The following is an 18,449-nucleotide window of genomic DNA, read 5'->3' as shown; positions in this document are numbered from 1 at the left end:
ATAGACGCCGCCACACGGGACCTATGGCAGACGGTCCCTAAGGTGGAGGGAGCAGTTTCTACTTTGGCTAAGCGCACCACTATCCCGGTGGAGGATAGCTGTGCTTTTTCAGATCCAATGGATAAAAAGTTAGAGGGTTACCTTAACCCCTTAGTGACCAGAGCACTTTTCCATTTTCTGTCCGTTTGGGACCAAGGCTATTTTTACATTTCTGCAGTGTTTGTGTTTAGCTGAAATTTTCCTCTTACTCATTTACTGTACCCACACATATTATATACCGTTTTTCTCGCCATTAAATGGACTTTCTAAAAATACCATTATTTTCATCATATCTTATCATTTACTATCAAAAAAATTATAAAATATGAGGAAAAATGGAAAAAAACACACTTTTTCTAACTTTGAACCCCAAAATCTGTTACATATCTACAACCACCAAAAAACACCCATGCTAAATAGTTTCTAAATTTTGTCCTGAGTTTAGAAATACCCAATGTTTACATGTTCTTTGCTTTTTTTGTAACTTATAGGGCCATAAATACAAGTAGCACTTTGCTATTTTCAAAACATATTTTTTTCAAAATTAGCGCTAGTTACATTGGGACACTGATATCTTTCAGGAATCCCTGAATATCCATTGACATATATATATTTTTTTTAGAAGACATCCCAAAGTATTGATCTAGGCCCATTTTGGTATATTTCATGCCACCATTTCACCGCCAAATGCGATCAAATACAAAAAATTGTTCACTTTTTCACAAATTTTTTCACAAACTTTCAGTTTCTCACTGAAATTATTTACAAACTGCTTGTGCAATTATGGCATAAATGGTTGTAAATTCTTCTCTGGGATCCCCTTTGTTCAGAAATAGCAGACATGTATGGCTTTGGCATTGCTTTTTGGTAATTAGAAGGCCGCTAAATGCCACTGCGCACCACACGTGTATTATGCCCAGCAGTGAAGGGGTTAATTAGGGAGCATGTAAGGAGCTTTTTGGGGTATTTTTAGCTTTAGTGTAGTGTAGTAGACAACCCCAAGTATTGATCTAGGCCCATTTTGGTATATTTCATGCCACCATTTCACCGCCAAATGCGATCAAATTAAAAAAAAACATTACATTTTTCACAATTTTAGGTTTGTCACTGAAATCATTTACAAACAGCTTGTGCAATTATGGCACAAATGGTTGTAAATGCTTCTCTGGGATCCCCTTTGTTCAGAAATAGCAGACATATATGACTTTGGCGTTGCTTTTTGGTAATTAGAATGCTGCTAAATGGCGCTGCGCATCACACGTGTATTATGGCTAGCAGTGAAGGGGTTAATTAGGTAGCTTGTAGGGAGCTTGCAGGGTTAATTTTAGCTTTAGTGTAGAGATCAGCCTCCCACCTGAAACATCAGACCCCCTGATCCCTCCCAAACATCTCTCTTCCCTCCCCTACCCCACAAATGTCCCCGCCATCTTAAGTACTGGCAGAAACTCTGCCAGTACTAAAATAAAAGGAAAATTTGTGCATTTTTGTGCATTTTGTTTTAGCATATTTACATATGCTTCTGTGTAGGATCCCCCTTAGCCCCCAACCTCACTGATCCCCCACCCAACAGCTCTCTAACCCTCCCCCTCTGACTTAATGTGCGCCATCTTGGGTACTGGCAGCTGTCTGCCAGTACCCATTTTAGTGAAAATATGTGTTTTTATTTAAAAAATTTCCTTTTTCTGTAGTGTAGCTTCCCCCCCCCCCCCCAATACCAACCCCCCACCCCTTCCAGATCGCTTAAATGCTTTATTTTTAAAATGTTTATTTCATTTTTTTAATACACTTACTCTTTACTTTTTTTCTGTAGTGTAGCGGTTCCCACCCGCTCCCGCCCCGTGCACGCGCCCGCCCGCCACCCACCGTGCACGCGCGCGCGCCCGTGCGCGCCCCCGAAGGCTCCGCCCCCGATCCCGCCCCCCTCCACCTTCCAGATCACACCGATGGCCGCCCACCCGCCTCCCAAGTCGGCTCCCACCCACCAACGATACCGGCCATCGATGTCCGGTGCAGAGAGGGCCACAGAGTGGCTCTCTCTGCATCGGATGGCCAGAAAGTGTTATTGCAGGATGCCTCGATGTCGAGGCATCACTGCAATAACCGGAAAGCAGCTGGAAGCGAGCAGGATCGCTTCCAGCTGCTTTCCAGACTGAGGACGTGCAGGGTACGTTCTCAGGCATTAACTGCCTTTTTTCTGAGGACGTACCCTGCACGTCCTCAGTCGTTAAGGGGTTAAGAAAATGTTTGTTCAGCAAGGTTTTATATTACAACCCCTTGCATGCATCGCGCCTGTCACTGCTGCGGCGGCGGCATTCTGGTTTGAGTCTCTGGAAGAGACTCTTAGCACAGCTCCATTGGATGAGATTATAAACAAGCTTAAAGCCCTTAAGCTAGCTAATTCATTTATTTCTGATGCCGTAGTACACTTAACCAAACTTACGGCTAAGAACTCCGGATTCGCCATTCAAGCGCGCAGAGCGCTGTGGCTTAAATCCTGGTCAGCTGATGTGACTTCTAAATCTAAATTACTTAATATTCCTTTCAAAGGGCAGACATTATTCGGGCCCGGCTTGAAAGAAATTATCGCTGACATTACTGGAGGTAAGGGCCATGCCCTGCCTCAAGACAGGGCCAAACCAAAGGCTAAACAGTCTAATTTTCGTGCCTTTCGTAATTTCAAGGCAGGAGCAGCATCAACTTCCTCTGCTCCAAGACAGGAAGGAACTGTTGCTCGCTTCAGACAGGGCTGGAAACCTAACCAGTCATGGAACAAGGGCAAGCAGGCCAGAAAACCTGCTGCTGCCCCTAAGACAGCATGAAGTGAGGGCCCCCGATCCGGAAACGGATATAGTGGGGGGCAGACTTTCTCTCTTTGCCCAGGCTTGGGCAAGAGATGTCCAGGATCCCTGGGCGTTGGAAATCATATCTCAGGGATATCTTCTGGATTTCAAAGCTTCTCCTCCACAAGGGAGATTTCATCTTTCAAGGTTATCAGCAAACCAGATAAAGAAAGAGGCGTTTCTACGATGTGTACAAGACCTCTTACTAATGGGAGTGATCCACCCAGTTCCGCGGTCGGAACACGGGCAAGGATTCTATTCAAATCTGTTTGTGGTCCCCAAAAAAGAGGGAACCTTCAGACCAATCTTGGACTTAAAGATCCTAAACAAATTCCTAAGAGTTCCATCGTTCAAAATGGAAACTATTCGAACCATCTTACCCATGATCCAAGAGGGTCAGTACATGACCACAGTGGATTTAAAGGACGCCTACCTTCACATACCGATTCACAAGGATCATTACCGGTATCTAAGATTTGCCTTCCTAAACAGGCATTACCAGTTTGTAGCTCTTCCCTTCGGGTTAGCTACGGCTCCAAGAATCTTTACAAAGGTTCTGGGCTCCCTTCTGGCGGTACTAAGACCGCGAGGCATAGCGGTAGCTCCGTACCTAGACGACATTCTGATACAAGCATCAAGCTTTCAAACTGCCAAGTCTCATACAGAGTTAGTTCTGGCATTTCTAAGGTCGCATGGGTGGAAGGTGAACGTAGAAAAGAGTTCTCTAGTGCCACTCACAAGAGTTCCCTTTCTAGGGACTCTTATAGATTCTGTAGAAATGAAAATTTACCTGACGGAGGACAGGTTATCAAAACTTCTAAATGCCTGCCGTGGCCTTCATTCCATTCAACACCCATCAGTGGCTCAGTGCATGGAGGTAATCGGCTTAATGGTAGCGGCAATGGACATAGTACCATTTGCGCGCCTGCATCTCAGACCGCTGCAATTGTGCATGCTAAGTCAGTGGAATGGGGATTACTCAGATTTGTCCCCTCTGCTAAATCTGGATCAAGAGACCAGAGATTCTCTTCTATGGTGGCTTTCTCGGCCACATCTGTCCAAGGGGATGCCCTTCCGCAGGCCAGATTGGACGATTGTAACAACAGACGCCAGCCTTCTAGGTTGGGGCGCAGTCTGGAATTCCCTGAAGGCTCAGGGATCATGGACTCAGGAGGAGAGACTCCTTCCAATAAACATTCTGGAATTAAGAGCAATTTTCAATGCTCTTCTGGCTTGGCCTCAGTTAGCAACTCTGAGGTTCATCGGGTTTCAGTCGGACAACATCACGACTGTGGCTTACATCAACCATCAAGGAGGAACAAGGAGTTCCCTAGCGATGATGGAAGTCTCAAAGATAATTCGCTGGGCAGAGTATCACTCTTGCCACCTGTCAGCGATCTACATCCCAGGCGTGGAGAACTGGGAGGCGGATTTTCTAAGTCGCCAGACTTTTCATCCGGGGGAGTGGGAACTTCATCCGGAGGTGTTTGCCCAACTGCTTCATCATTGGGGCAAACCAGATCTGGATCTCATGGCGTCTCGCCAGAACGCCAAGCTTCCTTGTTACGGATCCAGGTCCAGGGACCCGGGAGCGGTGCTGATAGATGCTCTGACAGCCCCTTGGGTCTTCAACATGGCTTATGTGTTTCCACCTTTCCCAATGCTTCCTCGATTGATTGCCAGGATCAAACAGGAGAGAGCATCGGTGATTCTAATAGCGCCTGCGTGGCCACGCAGGACCTGGTATGCAGATCTAGTGGACATGTCGTCCTGTCCACCATGGTCTCTGCCTCTGAGACAGGACCTTCTGATTCAGGGTCCTTTCAAACATCCAAATCTAATTTCTCTGAGGCTGACTGCATGGAGATTGAACGCTTGATTCTATCAAAGCGTGGATTCTCGGAATCAGTGATTGATACCTTAATACAGGCTAGGAAACCTGTTACCAGGAAAATTTACCATAAAATATGGCGTAAATATTTATATTGGTGCGAATCCAAGAGTTACTCATGGAGTAAGGTTAGGATTCCTAGGATATTGTCTTTTCTACAAGAGGGTTTAGAAAAGGGTTTATCTGCTAGTTCGTTAAAGGGACAGATTTCAGCTCTGTCTATCCTTTTACACAAACGTCTGGCAGAAGTTCCAGACGTTCAGGCCTTTTGTCAGGCTTTGGCTAGGATTAAGCCTGTGTTTAAGACTGTTGCTCCGCCGTGGAGCTTAAACCTAGTTCTTAACGTTCTGCAAGGGGTTCCGTTTGAACCCCTTCATTCCATCGATATCAAGCTGTTATCTTGGAAAGTTCTGTTTTTAATGGCTATTTCCTCGGCTCGAAGAGTCTCTGAGTTATCGGCCTTACATTGTGATTCTCCTTATCTGATTTTTCATTCAGACAAGGTAGTTCTGCGTACTAAACCTGGGTTCTTACCTAAGGTAGTCACTAACAAGAATATCAATCAAGAGATTGTTGTTCCATCAAAGAAGGAACGACTTTTGCACAATCTGGACGTCGTCCGTGCCCTGAAATTTTATTTGCAGGCAACTAAAGATTTTCGTCAAACTTCTTCCCTGTTTGTCGTTTATTCTGGACAGAGGAGAGGTCAGAAAGCTTCGGCTACCTCTCTCTCTTTTTGGCTTCGTAGCATAATACGTTTAGCCTATGAGACTGCTGGACAGCAGCCTCCTGAAAGTATTACAGCTCATTCTACTAGAGCTGTGGCTTCCACTTGGGCCTCTAAGAATGAGGCCTCTGTTGAACAGATTTGCAAGGCTGCAACTTGGTCTTCACTTCACACTTTTTCAAAATTTTACAAATTTGACACTTTTGCTTCTTCGGAGGCTGTTTTTGGGAGAAAGGTTCTACAGGCAGTGGTTCCTTCCGTGTAAAGATCCTGCCTTGTCCCTCCCGTCATCCGTGTACTTTTAGCTTTGGTATTAGTATCCCATAAGTAATGGATGACCCGTGGACTGACTACACTTAACAGGAGAAAATATAATTTATGCTTACCTGATAAATTCATTTCTCCTGTAGTGTAGTCAGTCCACGGCCCGCCCTGTTTTTACGGCAGGTCTAAATTTTAATTAAACTCCAGTCACCACTGCACCCTATAGTTTCTCCTTTCTCGTATGGTTTCGGTCGAATGACTGGATATGACGTAGAGGGGAGGAGCTATATAGCAGCTCTGCTTGGGTGATCCTCTTGCACTTCCTGTTAGGGAGGAGTTATAATCCCATAAGTAATGGATGACCCGTGGACTGACTACACTACAGGAGAAATGAATTTATCAGGTAAGCATAAATTATATTTTTGCAGTTCTCTGCTAAAGCTTACTAGGGAAGATATGTAACCGTGCCAGTGAAGTCTGCAGTATGCATTTACACTTGACAGAATTAGAAAAGTTTTAGGGCTAACTTACATTAAAAGGTGCCAAAATAAAAGTATGTTACAAAGTTCTTGTACTATGCATAGCTAAACAGTTTATCTAAGAACTCCATGTGTTTACTGCACCTTTAAGTAACACTTAAACTAGTCTTGTTTTTTTCCACTTTGTGCAATACATTTATTTTGTTATACTTTTACAAATATACTGTCAAATATTCTGCGCTATGAGCAAATGTACTGTGCAAACAAAAGTTTTAATGTCATTAGACCCTTTGCACAAATGAGGACTGAACAACCCTGGGTAAGAGAATTAGAAAGCACACTGTCGGAATTAGCTACCAACAGTTTAACGTACGCATGCGCGCATGGAGATCACCATTTTAATAGGAGACTTATTTTCATCGCTGTCGAGATTAGCTACCTCGGTGTGTGCATGCTTATAATTGCGTTCTAAAGATTCTTTTGAATCATCTGTGGAATGTAATTACGTAATTGTGAGCATGCACACACCAAGGTAGCTAATCTCGACAAGGTAGCTTTTTTCAATAGAACACCGGCAAGCTTTAAAATATCAGGACCATAGAGAGGCCAAAAGGCAAAATCTGTAGTCTTGCTTTTCAGAATGTAGCAAATTGCCTAAATCTGCTATCTTATTTGCAGTATTTACAGGTTATGCAATTTTTGTTTTTGACATCCTAACATCAGATAAGCACAATTCTAGACAAAATCAAGAGGTGTTTAATGTCCATTTAACTATTATATCAGGGTGGAAAATCAGGTGCCTAATATATGTTGAAATGTATCATTCATGTCAAGTAGTCGCCTCCTGGCTGATTTTTAAACGTGCATAAAACTGCTAAAAATGCTCTAATTTGTTATTTTTGTATTGTGCTGTTGCTTGCATATGACACTGCTTAAACTTAAAGGGACACTGAACCCAATTTTTTTTTTTCTTTCGTGATTCAGATAGAACATGCTATTTTAAGCAACTTTCTAATTTACTTGGTTCTCTTGGTATCTTTATTTGGAAAAAGCAGGAATCTAAACATACGAGCCAGCCCATTTTTGGTTCAGGACCTGGCAAGCGCTTGCTGATTGGATGGCTAAATGTAGCCACCAATCAGCACGTGCTATCCAGCTAGCTCCCAGTAGTGCATTGCTGCTTCTGAACCTACATAGGTATGCTGTTCAATAAAGGATACCAAAGGAACAAAGCAAATGTAGTAAAATATGTTAACTGAAAAGTGTCTCAAATGTCATGCTCTATCTGAATCATAAAGGTTAAATATTCAGTTTACATCTCAAAAATATGTTGGCTACTATATTTAAAAGGATACAAACTCATTTTTTTTTCTTCTTTCATGATTCAGATAGAACAGACCATTTTAAACAACTTTCCTATTGACTTCTATTATAAAAAAAGCATCATTCTTATGGTGTTCTTTTTAAACCTTTTTAATGCTCTGCAGCAGGTAAAATCTATCATTGGGAACAAATTAAAGGTGAGAAAATGTACAGTATACTGTTCTATTGCTTTATTTTTTTATTTTTTTTAACTATTGCTTTTGTTTAAAAATCACGCTTGTCCCACAAGGCCAGAAAGGAAATCTGTACCTGCAAATGCCGCATATGAAATATCTGGTTTAAGCAATTTGCAGCATTCTGAAAACCTAAGTTATTGAATTAGCATTTTGCTCTTTCTAGGGGGAGTGGGAAAAGCCCAATTTTTACAAGCAAGAGGTATTTTAATATAATATTAATCCCCACAGAGGTTAAACACACAGTTAAACTCAGCTCTGCATCAACAATGCACTTCTAATATGCCTGAAAGCAGCGACGCATAGAAGTTGCCACTTATTGGCTAAGCTGCCATATTCAATTCTAGACTAGTAGTGCATTTCTATTTGAGATCTGACTTTAATATTGTATTTAACCATATTGTGTTAAAGGGACATTGTACACTAGATTTTTCTTTGCATAAATGTGTTATATCCCATACAGGTTTGTTTGTTTTTTTGTAAATGTATAGTTTTGCTTATTTTTAAATAACATTGTGCTGATTTTCATACTCATAACCAAGCCCCAACGTTTTAGAAGTAGACTGTTGTCTACCTACTCCAGCTTGCTCCTGTTAGTGTAAAGGGTCTTTTCATATGCATGGGAGGGGGGGGGGGTCTGCTCTTTTTGCTTTCCAACCCATTTCAGTGGTTGTCCCAGTTTAAACTTTTGAACAGTGCTAAACTGTGAGCTTCTAAGTAAGTTTTTTAAAAGGTTTTATACTGGATTTCCCCCCCTTTTTTATAGTACTGTCTATTGCTTGCAGTTATATGAAAATTGATGTATACTGTCCCTTTAAATACATAGATCTGTTCAAGCAATTGTGCAATAAAAAAATGCTCTAGCACACATGTTGCCTGTTAGTGTGCCCTGATGGCTGGAATTAAACATTGCTCTAGGCTACCAATAAGTCATTTTATTCCATGTTGAGGGATGACAGAAGTTTTCAATGTGTAAAGGTAAAAACTTGGGCCTCTGCATGAGGAGGGTTAAAGACTGGCCTCATTTATTAACCAACTTCAAAATAAAACTATTTAAAAATACATTGTCGGTTTTTCTGTGGTTAACCCCTTAGTGCTGGCATCAAAATGTTAACATCGGCACAAAGTACAGATGTAAACACTTGCTGTAAAAATGAAATCACGGGATAAGATCATGGGGGACTGCCTATGCTGCTAGGGACGCCCCTGGTCTGATTCTTAATTGCATCAATGGGGGAGGCTGCAGGACGCCCTATATATAAGAGGATGTTCAATGCTATCATAATGGCATTAAAGCCCAGTGCTGTTAGGAAGACATAGAACGTCCTTACGGCGTGAAGGGATTAATTGTAATAAGCTAATATTTATCTATGCACTGTTTATATTATATTGTTTACCTGGTTCTTTAAAGGGACATGAAACCCCAAAAAGTTCTTTCATGATTCAGATAGAGCATACAATTTTAACCCTAGGGTTTTTTTCACACTTAATTTCCCTTAAAAGAAAGAGCCTTCCCTGCCCAAGGGGCATCCATCCCTTGATCCTTCCCTTGACAATTCCTCCAGGAACTCTGCCCAAAGTAGGTTCCTATCTTAATGCACATTCCAAGAACATAACATTGTTGCTGTCAGGATTCAGCAATCCTCCTATGTTTAATAATTGGTTGTTTACTTGAGTTTACTGGTGTTGCTATTAACAGAAATGGCTGAAGATAAGGAGTGCAGAATGGTTGGTTTAAAAAAGAATTATGAAATATTGCAGTAACATGGGTTAGGGTAGGGGCTATTTTTTGAATAAATAATAACTTGTGCAAAATCACAAGGAAGCTTTTATTGAAGAAAAAAAAGGGGGGGGGGGATTTTGCATATACTATAATATACCTACTTTTAGTCCCCATTTAATTCTGATTTGTTTCTACCTTTATATCCGATTCTGCTTCATCATGAAAGAGAAAAAGCAAAAATATAGAGTATCACTGTTAAATAATGCTCCTCTTTTTAATTTTGAAGGGGTATTCAAAGAAAAAGGGAAATCTTACTGCCAAAGCATTGTAGCATTTTTATCTTGACATCTTTCATTTTCCACAATTTTTAAAAGGTTAAACAAAAAAAAGAGTGAAACAACATTGCTTTACCTCCTTTTAACTTTACCACAGCACATTTTTCTTACCTTTACAAGTGCTTACTTTAAAGGGACAGTCAAGTCCAAAAAAAAACTTTCATGATTTAAATAGGGCATGCAATTTTAAACAACTTCCCAATTTACTTTTATCACCAATTTTGCTTTGTTCTCTTGGTATTCTTAGTTGAAAGCTAAACCTAGGAGGTTCATATGCTAATTTCTTAGACCTTGAAGACTGCTTCTAATCTGAATACATTTTGACCACTAGAGGGCATTAGTTCACATTTTTCATATAGATAACATTGAGCTCATGCACGTAAAGTGACCTAGGAGTGAGCACTGATTGGCTAAACTGCATATCTGTCAAAAGAACTGAAATAAGGGAGCAGTCAGCAGAGGCTTAGATACATGATAATTACAGAGGTAAAACGTGTATTATTATAACTGTGTTGGATATGCAAAACTGGGGAATGGGTAATAAAGGGATTATCTTTCTTTTTAAACAACAAAAATTCTGGTGTTGACTGTCCCTTTAACTTGGCAGTTGGGGTCTTGCACTGTAGTGGTTGTGTTTTTTGCAAGGTGGAGGCATGAATGTTCATTGTGGTGAGTTAGGGCTAATGACAGGGAGGCACTATACAGGGGTGATACTAATACCTATATCATCACACATGTTTCTAGTTGTTACAACAATGTAATTTTTGTGTTTGAATGAGTTTTTAAAATGTTTTAATTTATAACTGTTTTAATACATTAGCGTACAATCCTGCTGGGGCGTCTATCTTGTAAAAAGACATTTTAGGTGCGCATGAGACTTGTGGTTTTAAAAATAATCTTCCTTTCTATATAGTAAGTGATCTTATATCGCTCTCTGTTATACGCTTTAGTAAAGCACTGACATGAATAAGGCAGCTATTGTGGCAGCAGAATTTGGAAAGAGTAAAATATTCTTTTATACAATTACCATGCACTGCTACATATTTCTCTATGGTGAATCAAGTGTTCTTATTGTTTTTTGTTGTTGTTGTTTGTTTGTTCACAGTAATCTAATGCAGCCCTCCAGAACAGTGTGTTTTTGTTTTAAGTGAGCAAGCTTAGATCTGACTGTATGCCCAAAGATGCTGGGCAATGACTGCATATTGTTGTCATAGAATAGGACCTGCTGGAGAAACAAAGGAAAGCAAGGTAGGAAATAATGAGTTAATGTTTGATAGCAGATACATATCACAATGGATTCTTCAGTACTTCGTTTTGCAGAGTTACAGAAGGTGAAATGATTAAGGCTGTGTACAGTTTAGCACACTGCTCCTAGCTGATACACATTTATGCATAAAAACATGTTTGTGCTAATGAGACTTTTTGCTGTAATGTGACATCTGAGTAACAGTCTTTGGCTGTGGTTAATTGTCATTGTGGCATGAGGGTGACTTTGCACAACAATATGTGATTGTTTGCTACAAATGACAAAAGGCACAGCAGTCCCGCCCCTAGCTTACTTTTCAAATAGTTTTCCTGGGCCGTCCCATAGGTGTGTGAGCCTGTGATAAGGGGAACATACCGGAGTGGCCTTGCTGGAAGGGTGTGCACCAGTGAGAACAGGAAGCAGCGGCTGTGTTAGTGCTTCTGGCAAAGGTCTGTGTGTACTGCTGCAGGTGTGCAGGCAAACCGCACTGCTGTCTCTGCAGGCTACTTGGCAGCCTTGTTTTCAGATATAATCATTAACATTTTTTTTTTGAAAGAAGAAATATGAGCGCTTTACAGCTAAAAGCATTAACACAGTCAGATTTGTACAGACGAAGGAAAGAGCGTCCTGACAGCCTGGGACTAAATGGTCTGCATGAAGACAAATTCAGGTGAGTACATGTGCAAGTCACCCCTTTGTTTATACTCATTTCCTGACCTAGAATTAAATGTGTGATCAGCAGATTCTGTCACAGGTAGACACACATTTAGACATTTTAACAGCTGTCATTTTAAATAATGCTGCAGTTCTGTAAAATATGCACAAAAACCTTGCAATTATAGTCTTTCTATTGTATTTTTTTTTCTTATTATAATTAATTTTACTTTATTGCACGTGTTGCTTCTTTCCATCAGTAACCTACTATTGTATATATCATTTTCCTGCTCATACTTACACAGAATGGGAGAATGGGTTCAGCAGTTTGTTTAAGAGCCGCACACACAGAATGGGTTCAGCAGTTTGTTTAAGAGCCGCACACACAGAATGGGTTCAGCACACACAAGTACACAGTGCCCAGCACACTGGTGTTTCAGTAGGATGTCAGGAATGTTGTGTATCCATGACCCTGCAGCAGTTCATTGGGCCATCCCCTTTGGGTCTGGATATCCTGGTGCATGTTAGATCCTGTTTATTCTCCTATCGGTTATGCTGATTGAAGGGGCTTTAGAGTAAAGAATGCAGTAGAACCACTTCTGACCTCCCCTTAGTTGGTAGCAGCAAACTCTGACACCAAATCCTTGATAAGAAACATAAAGTGCAATCTTCTTTTAATATAGAGTTTGTGGTGCTTGTGTACATTTTTAGTTCATATAACTATTTCAGTAATGTGGTAAAAATCACTTTCTGTCAAGTCATTTGAGAATATCTGTTGCAGTTATTAGATTACTATCTTACTAGAGCGTTTACATAGTATATAAATACAACAATAATATTATTATAATATTAATACAATGAATTGTACAAATTTAATCTCAACCCAGTGTGTGCATACTGGCATAATCTATTGCTGTAAATCAGGGTGTTGGAACCACACTGGATTTTATTTTGTGTGCTAGAGAGCCGCATTGTGACCCTTCTCCTTAGGTTGGACACTTTTGTTACAGATCTTTCTAATGCACTTGCATAAACACTCACAAATGAGAACTGTGTGTGTATATAGTTTTAATGATGCCAGCACTAGCGTTACATTGTTATAATCATAGCAAAACTGACTGCAGTGCCTGTTTGCTGAACACAGACTAAAAACCTCTGCACTGGAGGTAGCTGCAGTATTTATTTGATGATAATTGGACCCCCCCCCCTTCATTTTCCTTGTACCTTCTACGGAGTGTTACTTATATTAGTAAAAAATGTTACACCTTTTCTGCAGTCACATGAGATATCAGTGGTGTATTTGTGTGTTTATATAATTTATTTATATTATCTAATTTGATTAGCTCTCTTGGTATTTTTTTAAAACATCCCTGGGAGCTAGCTGCTGATTGGTGGCAGCACATACTGTATATACATCTTGTCATTGGCTTATCAAAGTGTTCAGCTAGCTCCCAGTAGCAATATTTATAACAGAAGTAATTTGGAAAGTTGTTTAAAAAAACGCATACTCTATTTGAATCATGAAAGAAAAGTTCTGGGTATTATGCCAATTGCACCTTAGAGGTCAGATTTCGTTACCTGAGCATAGATGATGCAGCTTTAGCAGGAAAATCATTCTGACCATTTGTTGAACACGGGACTATATCCCATCCGTATTTTAGAAAAGAAAAGATAAAAAGCCCAGGCTCTTATCCATTGATCGCAACTGCAATGCATCATCACATCAGATGGCCAAAATAACAATGACCTGAACCAACTTTAACTTGATATTCACTGAGAAGCACTTTTGCAGTATGCTGGGGTCTGCAGAAATGCTTCCAAGAAAAGTTATATTACAGCTTTCCTCTTTTCCAATGCATGCGACCTGCCAGAGCACATGCGCGCACATCTGATGCTCATGCTGCAAAAATGCTTCTATTTAAATCTAATATATATATATTTAAAGGGACCTGAAAGTCAAAAATTAAACTTTTTCATGATTCAGATATAGTATGGGGTTTTACTTCCATAATTAAATTTACTTTGTTGTCTTGGTATCCTTTGAAGACCTAAACAGCAATGTTTAGAAATGTATGTGTGTATGTATGTGTGTGTGTGTGTGTGTGTGTGTGTGTATATATATATATATATATATATATATATATATATATATATATATATATATATATATATATATATATATATATATATATATATATATATATATATATATACAGTGTTTGTATATGTATGTATCTATATATATTTATTTGTGTGTGTGTATATATACAGTGTGTGTATGTGTGTGTATATATACCGGTATGTGTATATATATATATATATATATATATATATATATATATATATATATATATATATATATATATATATAGTGTTTGTATATGTATGTATGTATATATATTTATATGTGTGTGTATGTGTATATATATATATATATATATATGTGTGTATATATATATGTGTATATATATATATATATATATATATATATATATACAGTGTGTGTGTATGTATGTATGTAGGGCTGCAACTAACAATTATTTTCATAATCAATCGGCCGATTATTTTTTCGACTAATCGGATGAAAAATAAATAAATTATTTCCTATATTTAAAATAAAATCCACATACTGAGTGTTGTAAATATAAACTTCTGACTAAAACTTTACATTAAAACAACTGTTGGTCCAATGTTTTTAAGCAGCAGAACAAATTTTTATAATTAAGCAAAACAAAACCACAAACTGTTTGTAAAGAGGTAGAAATAGAAAGAGGTAGAACTACCACTGTTTACCACATTCTGTTATTCACTCTTTCAGAAACTTTGCATTGAAATGCAAAAACGCAACATGTTCATGTGCTCCTGGCTGAAGCTGGCTCTCTTTTTGCAGCTATTTTGCCTGCAGCAGAGAAGAGGCACTCCGATGGTGTTGAAGTGCTTGAGATGCATAAGTAGGGTTTTTGCCAATTTCACCAAGGTGGGCTATGTATCTTTGTTAGTTCTCCACCAATGCAAGGGGCCTCTCAACAAAGTGAGCCTGGACTTCATTTTAACATACACATATCTTGAATATCTATATGCAGTGGTAAATAACCATCTATAAGGTTAGGGGGAAAATATCTAGTCCACTCTTAAAATAACAGATATATACAGAGGTTGAATTTGGTACATATTCCAATTAATTAAAAATAGAAAAAAAGGCAAAATGGCTAAAGACAATATATCAGTAAAAGAACACGGCCTTACACATTTATCTATAGAGTACAAATATCAACAATAGCAAGCGATCCGCTAAAAATTGTGCTTATAATAGTGACATCAATTCATATAACAAATGCCATCAATCTAGGGCTAGGTGTAAATAACAAGCTTAGCACTATAATGCAAAGCACAGTCCCAAATCACCTGATTTTATATAAACAATCCAAATTATGACTTCTTTTTTATTTCTGGGTTGCACATAAGACAGGAGTAGTTGTAAACGTAAAAAGAAAATTATAGTGTCCTAAGAAAGTGAAATGTAAAATGTCTGTAGACTTCCTTTAGGCTAAGGGCATAACCATAAAACACAATACTATGTGCTGGAGCTCATTTGAGTAAAGCAACTGGTGCTGTGCACAGACCAACTAATTGCAAACCAACTAATCGATTATGAGATTCGTTGACAACTATTTTCATTATTTTCATAATCGATTATGCCGATTAGTTGTTGCAGCTCTATATGTAATACTGTATGTATGTATGTATGTATATATATATATATATATATATATATATATATATATATATATATATATATATATATATATATATATATATATATATATATATATATGTATATGTATGTAATTATTATGACCCTGGGGAAGTCTCCCTATGGGTGATGGGGGAAACCAGACGTGGACTCTTTGCCCAGTGTGCTTAGAGGAATGTGGCTGCACCTCACTGACGAGGCCCATAGGAGGCCGAAACGATCGTCTGGGGTTGTCATGTTCCTTGTTCAGAGGAGAATTGCCTGGTATTTCGGGGCTGGACTGACCTTACTTGGCGGGATCAGACTGATATACTTCAGGAAAGTTTTCTTCTGTGAAAAGCACACTGGTCTAAAAAAGGCTGCCTCTGGGTGGTAAATCGCCATAGAACAAGCCACTGAGCTGTTGTTCGTTCCTGGTAGAGCGCTTCTCTCTTTGTATGCAAATTATTATGAAAAGCAAGCAAACAGTTCACAGTTCCGATGCAAGGAAAGGCAGGGAGAGATATCGGTAATTAAAATAATATATATTTATTTATACTTGCATTAAAAATGTTGACAAGGCACAGCAAACAAACAGACTTCGGCTGGCGCGTTTCCTGCCTTATCGGCAATTCATCAGAGCACAAAATTCAGTGTTACCAGCAGGTGTTTAATCAGGTATGGGTCTAAACCTCAACCAATCATAGTAAGCAGATTCAGTTCAAAAATTAACCCTTTAATTACTCCGGTTAAAATAAACACCTGAGTTAATTTTCTTACTTATACGGTTAACACTGTAACAATATCACAAACGACATTTCTTAAAACTAAAAACAAATATACCTATAAAATACTACATCGATTTGGAAACAATGTAAAATACGATCTCGCGAAAAAAAATTATTTTTTCGTTACACACTCTAAATAAGATACAGGTAGAGCACAAGACAGCAATCGCAACACTGTAGCTATCAAAATATACAAAGTCAAATACAACTTAATGTAAATGAGCAAGTGCGTAAGCTGTCTAATGTGTTCCAATCCTGTAAATATCGAGTGAAGACAGAATTGTAAATTCAAAAGAATTGTTCATTGTGGGGACATTTGTTGAAGAGCAGTAAAAGATAGTTCTGATAAGACTTCATGATATCAAAGAATACACATATTCTCATATAAACCTTACTTAATTCAGCAGTTAGTAATCTCATCTTAAAAACATCACAATGACATATAATATCAAATTAAGTAAAATTGATCTGGCAGCAAAACAAATTATATTTCAATAAGTCACATAAAGGCATGAACCAACCTACTAAATGTTTACCTATCAATATATAATTTGATATCACTAATTGTATTAATACCCATAGGGCTACCAGTTTTGAGAGTGTAGATCCAATAAACCTCCCGCTTAGCGAGAGCTTTATATCTATCCCCACCTCTCATACCTAACTTGACCTGTTCAATACCTTGGAACTTAAACACACTGAACTTATCACTGTGTGAAAAGAAGTGTTTCGCAACAGGAGTTTTAGGCTCCTCAGCCTCTAGGGACAAAAGATGCTCTCGTATTCTATCCTTGAGACCCGTAGAGGTGAGACCAACATATTGAAAATTGCATTGTGTGCACGTAATGAGGTATATTACAAAATTTGAGCTGCAGTTTATTCTCTCACGTATTTTGTATGTTAGACTTGTAGTGCTAGAGGAAAAAGTATCCCCAGTTAATGCATAATCACAGCTTTTACATGGTTTAACTCCACACTTATAGAAACCTACCCTACCAGGTAGCCAGCTTTCCACTCTACTACTGCTGTTACTCTTTGAACTGAAATTTTTAGCAACCATATCAATAAATTGTTTCTGATCTATTAGAAATAAAGTTACAATGTTTACTGACTAATTTAAGATCCTCATCTCTCTCCAGTAGGGGTAACCTTCTTCTGATGATATTGCATATATCATTATATTGTCTGCTGTATTTAGTTATAAAATTGATGCCACGCTGATTAGACATTCTATTATTCCTGTTCTTGTTTTTATCATCAAGCAGGCTCGCCCTATCCATATCTGCAGTCTTGATGGACATATCACTAAGATTTTTATGATCATAACCCCTATCGACCAGACGCAACGTAAGGTCATTAGCATGTCTCCAATAATCCTCCAGGCTAGTACAATTACGTCGTAACCTTATGTACTGACCTTTAGGTATACCCCTTTTTAAGTGATTAGGGTGTAAAGAATCAGCTCGCAAGATGGTATTCCCTGATACTTTTTTTCTAAAAACCTCAGTAGTTATAGCAAGATCAGTATGACCTATGAGTACATCCAGATAGGGTATATTGTCTGAGGAGGCACTGTAGGTAAATCCAAGATTGTTACAGTGTTAACCGCATAAGTAAGAAAATTAACTCAGGTGTTTATTTTAACCGGAGTAATTAAAGGGTTAATTTTTGCACTGAATCTGCTTACTATGATTGGTTGAGGTTTAGACCCATACCTGATTAAACACCTGCTGGTAACACTGAATTTTGTGCTCTGGTGAACTGCCGATAAGGCAGGAAACGCGTCAGCCGAAGTCTGTTTGTTTGCTGTGCCTTGTCAACATTTTTAATGCAAGTATAAATAAATATATATTATTTTAATTACCGATATCTCTCCCTGCCTTTCCTTGCATCGGAACTGTGAACTGTTTGCTTGCTTTTGATAATTTTAATTTGAATCACACGGGTTCTGGAGAGCCCCAGCAGCGCCGGAGCTTGGAGCAGTCTCACACCTTGCACTAAACAGGTGTGTTACAGAGGCGGCACGGTGATGTCCACTACACACTGAGAATTGTTTCGCAGACTATATGCTATTTGCAAGAATTTGAATTTGGACTGCGAACACAGGTATTTGTACCTTTACGGTGGGCTTCGGAAGAGTGTGGTGAGTCCTTTGTTCTTTCATAATTGGATGT

General features: G+C 38.8%; 1 protein-coding gene across 4 annotated transcripts in view; it reads left to right on the top strand.

Moving 5' to 3' along the window:
* Positions 1-18,449, top strand: part of LIMS1 (LIM zinc finger domain containing 1) — a 254,505-nt gene that overhangs the window by 137,492 nt on the left and 98,564 nt on the right. The window contains exon 1 of one of the 4 annotated variants that reach the window (XM_053707620.1): positions 11,639-11,770. The exons of 2 other annotated variants lie outside the window; for them this stretch is intronic. In XM_053707620.1, coding sequence (XP_053563595.1) covers positions 11,664-11,770 — 107 coding nt within the window. In that variant the 5' untranslated portion in view covers positions 11,639-11,663. Of the gene's footprint in view, positions 1-11,638; positions 11,771-18,449 lie in introns of those variants that run through there. One more of the 4 variants, XM_053707618.1, reaches the window with a different exon arrangement.

Source organism: Bombina bombina, chromosome 3 (genome assembly GCF_027579735.1).
Source record: "Bombina bombina isolate aBomBom1 chromosome 3, aBomBom1.pri, whole genome shotgun sequence".
NCBI lineage: Eukaryota > Metazoa > Chordata > Amphibia > Anura > Bombinatoridae > Bombina > Bombina bombina.
The sequence above is the reverse complement of the archived record's forward strand: the minus strand, read 5'-3'. Positions and strand labels throughout refer to the sequence as shown.